At 55.0% G+C, this 6,016-nt stretch overlaps 1 protein-coding gene across 1 annotated transcript; it reads right to left on the bottom strand.

The window, feature by feature from the left end:
- On the bottom strand, window positions 1-6,016 carry LOC308550212 (required for drug-induced death protein 1). Its single transcript, XM_081123770.1, has 2 exons — window positions 5,721-6,016; window positions 1-1,873 (listed from the first exon to the last, which is right to left on the bottom strand). The coding sequence occupies exons 1-2, from the start codon at window positions 6,009-6,011 to the stop codon at window positions 1,754-1,756; spliced, it is 411 nt and encodes a 136-aa protein (XP_080979896.1). The 5' UTR covers window positions 6,012-6,016; the 3' UTR covers window positions 1-1,753.

The following is a 6,016-nucleotide window of genomic DNA, read 5'->3' as shown; positions in this document are numbered from 1 at the left end:
TTAAACCAAACGGGGGCTTTTATTTACATCATCGAGCAAGAAAAGGGTACAAAAGAAGCCGCGAGGTCAAGCGTATAGAAAAAAAAGCTCTAAAACTCGATTCTCAGTAGGGTGGGGGCCCAGGTAGTAAAAGGAAACGAAAGAGAAAGAAAGGGCATCAAAGGTCGTCTGCAAGGCGGGCGGGTGGCCCCTCGCGGAGTAAGTGACAACTCGGGCTGACTGAAAGTCTGAAGTCCACCCACCCTCAGTCCCATGAATCTGGCTCCTGGGACCGTCTCTGTGAGGTTTCGACTTTTGCAATTTCTGGGTTAATTCTTAACCAGACTTCCAGAAGTTCAGAGACAAATGAGCTTGGCCTGATAGTGTCTCCAAAGCGGGGGGTGGGGTGGGGGGGCAGGTCCCACACAGGCCTCAGTAGCTCTTGTCCCTTTCTGAGCAGCCCCAGGCACTCAGCAGGCTCCCTCCCTCCCAGTCCCCTCCTGTGACCAGCTGCCTCGCCGCTTTTCCCTGTCACCTTTCTTCCTGCAGCTCAGCTCCCGGTGCGGCCAGGCAACCTCTAATGATCTCACGTGCATGAAAATGTGTCATGATCCACTTTCATCACTTGGGCTCCAAGAAGACCCTCTGTTTCCTCTGTTCCTCGCAGATCCTAAGGATGCGGGAATTGCGTCCAAGTTCATCTCCCCCTGGGCCTCCAGAACCGGGAGCTGAGTCCGGCTCCACGGCTACGACGAGGAATCCCTCCCCCACCCACTCCTTTCTCTGTCCATCTGTCTGTCTGCCCCCTCCCCAGTGCCGTGCGGTTGGTTGGCTGACTGGTGCAACGTGAGCATCCAGGCCTCCTCTGCGTGACCTGGAAACTTGTTCCCATTTCCTTCGCGCCCGCCTCCTACTTTCTGGTTCCTTCTCTAAATCGTACGCCTTCATTTCCAGATGTGGTTACCTCCCTCTGGCTTGGCTCAGAGACGCTCAGCGGATGCCGCCGGGCACCTGACTCAGGTGGCCCGTGGCATCGGCCAGCCACACGTGTGCAGGGGAGCGTGGCCAGCGCCAAACATCTGGGCCGGACCGGGGACCCTCAGGCGCCCTCCCCCACCAGCCTCTCCCACCACACAGCCTGTGCCCTCCTCCCGCCCCTCATCCCCACTGCGCATTCCTGTCACTCTGACAATTTTCTCTACTTTCAACAGTCACGACTCATTGTCAACACAGTTTCAAAGTGCCAGAGCCCTCAAAGAGCTGTGTCTTCCTTCCTTCTCAGGCCTGTAATTAAACTCCCGGTGACAAAGGGTAGGAGAGGAGATGGGGGACATGACTCGCAAGCAAACTGCTCCTTTGGTGCCCTCAGAACCAGAGCAAACTATCTCACTCCAGATAAAAATCCCCCCCCATCACCACTCTGTGCCCCCGCCCCCCACCAAGTGCTCACTCCAGTGAAGGGTTTGCCTCCACCCCAGCCCTGCCAGCCGCACGTGAAGGCTCCAGTGTGAGCAAACTTAGCTCTGACCCCAAACCTAACATCAGCCCAATTCTCCGCGGGACTGTCCATCGGAGCCACCCGTGTCCACGAGACGTGAAAAGCTCAGCAGGTGGGCAGAGACGTCCCATTCATAGCACCCATCCGATTCAACGAGAAAGACGTCTTTTCTTCCGAGTGTTTTGTGGCTTCAAGTCCGAGATGCCCGGGATCTGCGTGGCTCCCAGAGCAGAGGCCTCCATCGTTCCGAAGGCGTCTGGCCCCCAGCAGCTCCCACTAGCGGACAAATGACACCACGCTGGTGGCCACCGCAAACGGGGCGGAGTAGGCCGCGGCGAAGCCCTGCAGGCCGATGACCATGTAGCGGCACCCTTTGGACAGGACCTTCCCAACGTTCTGTGTCAAGGAGCCAAGACAAAAGCAAAGAATTAGGTCAGGCAACTTCTGCACAAGGGTGACAAAGCTAAGGGATCGTCTTGCTACATTCTCCGAGGGCAAATGAGCAAGTTACCGTGTTTGTCTCACACCCACCCGCAGCCTGGGAACATGTGGGGGGCTCAGGACAGACGCCCCCACTGTGCAAAGTGCTTCCAAGCTCTGCATATTTCCAGATAATTCAGAGACCTTGGAGCCTGCAGAGAGGCCGCTAGCTTGAACACCAGACCGATTTTGTTTTATTTTTTAACCAAAGCCAACTCCTCTTCGCTGTTCCAGCTAAGTTACCAGATCATCTGAAGGCTGGGTCAAGGTTTCCTATATTCACCTTGTCCAAAAGCTCACCTGGTCCTCTCTCTGCCTGCAGGACATATTTCTGTCCAACCCACACATTTGTCTCTTTAAAGTCTCTGACTACTGCCTCCATAGACGTCTGGGTTTCAGACACAGTTAGAAACTCCTTAAGGGTAAGGACTGGGCCATACTTTCCGAGGTGGCTGCGAGGATCCAGAGATGCCACGCATTTTAACCTGCGCACAGGGCACTCAGCCACCTGTGGGAGCACAGCGCATGCGTCCCTTCCCCTTCCCCAAGCCCAGAAAACAACTCTGGGACAATGAATGCCCCACATGCCACGAGGCTCACTGCTGAAAATCAACTGGGAACACTGCCCCCAACACAGCCTTCTGGACGCACAGCCGTCTTGGAGAGGCTGGACCAGCTCAGGACCGGCAGACCCCTGGTCGGGGCCAAAAGGCAGCAGGGGTGCGCGGGCCAATCCTTTCACGCTTCACAAAGGCCAAGCCTTTTTCTTGACAAAGAAGCAGGAAGGGACTTGGGTGAAGAATTTGAGCAGTCCGATAAATAGGAACTTTAATCACCCTTCCTTGAAGGAAAAGCCAGCTGTCCTGTGGTAACAATGGAAATAGTTCTGCAAAATGTATCATCAGGTGATTTCATCCTTGTGCAAACACCACGGAGTGCACTTACACACCTAGATGGTCTAGCCTACTGCACACCTAGGCTACAGGGTATAGACCCTATGGCTTGTGGGCTACAAGCCTGTACAGCTGGTGACTGTAGCAAGTACTGTGAGCAACTGTTACCCAATGGTAAGTAAAGCACTTCTGCATGACTGACAGCAAGCTCCAGGTCCCTCCAGTGCTACAATGTAACCACGGCTAGGACCTCACTAAGGGAACAAGAATCTTCCAGCTCCATCATCAACTTATGGGACCGCCGTCGTATATGCGACCCATGGTTGACCAAAACGTCGTTACGGAGTGGACGCCTGGAATGTGGGGCTGTCTGCAGGTCACTCCTTATTCCATTGTGCCCAATAAGGTAAAATTTCACCGAGTGATGAAAGCAGGGGAAATCTCCTCCCCTCATTTCTAGCCGAGCCGCGGCTATTCTTGGATTTCCAGCAAAGAAGGCTCAGCTCTCTTCCTCCTCTGTCTTGGAGACTAACTGGTTCCCGTCTCAGTTGCTTCAGGAAAAAAATGGAAGCAGGAGCTGCTCCTTTGAAAGGCAGAAAGAGCTCATCAACTCGGACACGACAGTGTCCCCGCACCTGGCCTGCCGGGTCCACTGAACGAGTGTGTAGCCCTCTAGAGCTCTCGCACGCCCTCATCTCTGCTTGTGCTGGTCCCTCCACCTTGAATGTCATCCCTTGTCTACCTGGTGAATCTTTTTCTCTTTTTTCTTTAATCGAGGTGAAATTCACAGAGCAAGAAATCACTTTAAAGTCAACAATTCAGTGGCATTGAGAACATTCATGATGTTGTGCAACCACGGCTTCCATCCACTTCCAGGACATTTGCATCAGCCCCAAAGGAACACACATACCTGTTAGACAGCTTTTCTCCTCCCCCACCCCCCGCCCCAGTCCTTGGCAACCACCAGTCAGTGATCTGTGTCTCTGGATTTACCTAATCTGAGTCTTTTATATAAATGGAATCATACATACATACAGGGTGTGACCTTGTGTGTCTGGCTTCTTTCACTTAGCGTAATAACTTAGCGGTTCATCTGTGTGTGCAGCACGGATCAGTACTTCATTCTTTTTATGGCCGAATAATATTCCATCGTACGTGTGTATCACATTTTTCTATTCATTTATCAGCTGATGAACATTTGGGCTATTTCTACCTTTTGGTTATTGTAAGTAATGTTATGGATGTGTGTGTGTATGTGTGTGTATTTGTTTGAATACCTGCTTTCGATTCTTTTGGGTAGATACCTGGGCGTGGAACTACTGGTTCATATGGCAGGTCGATATTCAGTTTTTGGAGGAACTGCCCAATTGCTTCCCACGGCATCGGTATGTATCACTTTACATTTCCACCAGCAATTCCCAAGAACTCCAGTTTCTCCACATGCTCGCCAACACTTATTATTTTCTGTGTTGTGCGTGTGTACGTGTGCGTGTTGATGATAATAACCACCCTACTGGGTGTGAAGTAGTATCTCACCGTTAACCTGTGGAACCTTAACTCACCCTTCTGTGCCCAGGCTTCATGTCACCATTGATTTGAAAATGTCCCTGACATCACAGCCTCACCCGCGAGGGCTGCCTGCCGGGGCTCGAACCACGCAGTCCCGGCTACGCCTAGAGAGGCCGTGACTTCTCTAGGGCTGGGCTGCATCGTACCCGTTTTTGTATCTCTAGCGCTTAGCACAATGCCCGGCACATAGTAAGAACCTAAAACAGCACGTCCTGAGCCAGGCTCTGGGCTGAGATTTCCACATTAACACCTCACCGCCGGCTGAGAGGTGCACCGATGGCGCCTTTGTGCTCAGCTGGACCAGGAGGAAAAGGATTAGCCCTAGTTCCCGCTTTATAGTCTTTATTAATATGTTTTACAACTGCCTGCTGGCGTTCTGGCTCCAAAAGCTGCTGAAATACCTCCAGAGAGGATGATAGGCCTAAGCTTCTAGGTACGAAGGTTTCAGGTCTGATAAGGGCCACCGTAGGACACAGGTATCTGCACAATAAATCAACAAGGCCTTTGGCCTTTGGCCACGATGCAATTAATTTGTGATTTTTCTCTTGGGGCAGCTGTGTCCAGGCTGATTTCGAGGCGGAAACTGTCACTTTATCCCATATTCACATTCCCCTCTCTCTAGTTCTCTCTGCTTCTCCGCCCCCACGCCTACCCCAGGAACACGGCAGGACGTCTACAGGCCCCCGGAGCACGAGGGACAACTGTGCGTGTTTGTGTATCTGCCCAGCTCCTAGGCCCTTGAAATAACCTTGGGAATATTTGGGGCAATTAACTCAAAACAAAATTCTCAGCCGGTGGAAAATCCTGGAGAAGACGTTGCCAGAAACAGAGAACCTGGGCTGCCGCTCAACGCTTTCCCACGGGGTCACCTTCTGCAAGTCACCCGGCCACGCCCAAGCCTCAGTATTTCCAGCTGGAAGAGGGGGGACCCTGCTGTCTGTCCTGCCCACCACACAGGGGCGGGTAAGACGGAGGAACCGACTCGGCAGGTGACCCTTGGCACTGTCACTAACCAGCCGGCGGTGGGTGGGGGCCCAGTGACACCTCTGCCGCAGTGTCTGTCGTTACCTGAAACTTTTCCCTCACTTTCCAGGTCACAGGAACAGTTTTGGGGGGTCTCAGTGGCGAATGCTGGAGAGAGCGTGGTTGTGGGGGGGCTTGAGAGGGACACGGGGAGCCCAGGGAGGCTGAGCGCGGCCACAGGGCGGGGACCGGGCTCGAGCTCTCCAGGGGCACACTCAGGAAGCCGGGCGAGCGCCCCGCAGCCCCCCGCCCCCCGGGGCCATGGCCAGGGCGCCTACCTTGCCGTACTTCTTCAGCTTCTGCCGGTACCTCCCCTTGGGCTTGTCGCCGGGCCCCGGCTCCTCCAGCGGCTCGTAGCGCTCGGGGAGCGCGGCCAGGTGCACCCGCCGCGCGCTCCGCGCCCCCGGGCGCCCCGCGCCGGCCGCGCCCTCGGCCGCCCCGTCGGGCAGCTCCAGCTGCTCCAGGAGCGCGGCGCCGTCCGCGTCCCCGCGCCGCAGCCCTCGGCCCCGGGGCCCGCGGCGCGGGAGGCTGCCGGCCACCTTGCTGCGGAGCCCGGCGCCCACCGCCATGGTGC

The sequence above is a fragment of the Miniopterus schreibersii genome (assembly GCF_964146895.1).
Source record: "Miniopterus schreibersii genome assembly, chromosome: 21".
Taxonomy (NCBI): domain Eukaryota; kingdom Metazoa; phylum Chordata; class Mammalia; order Chiroptera; family Miniopteridae; genus Miniopterus; species Miniopterus schreibersii.
Note: the sequence above shows the minus strand (reverse complement) of the source record. Positions and strands in the feature narration are given on the sequence as shown.

What these genes read in the sequence shown, in the direction of transcription:
- LOC308550212 (XM_081123770.1), bottom strand. Translation starts at nt 6,011, where the DNA reads ATGGCGGTGGGCGCCGGGCTCCGCAGCAAGGTGGCCGGCAGCCTCCCG. An exon ending in AGCTGAAGAAGTACGGCAAG is followed by an intron (nt 1,874 to 5,720) that starts GTAGGCGCCCTG and finishes TCCTTGACACAG; the next exon opens with AACGTTGGGAAGGTCCTGTC.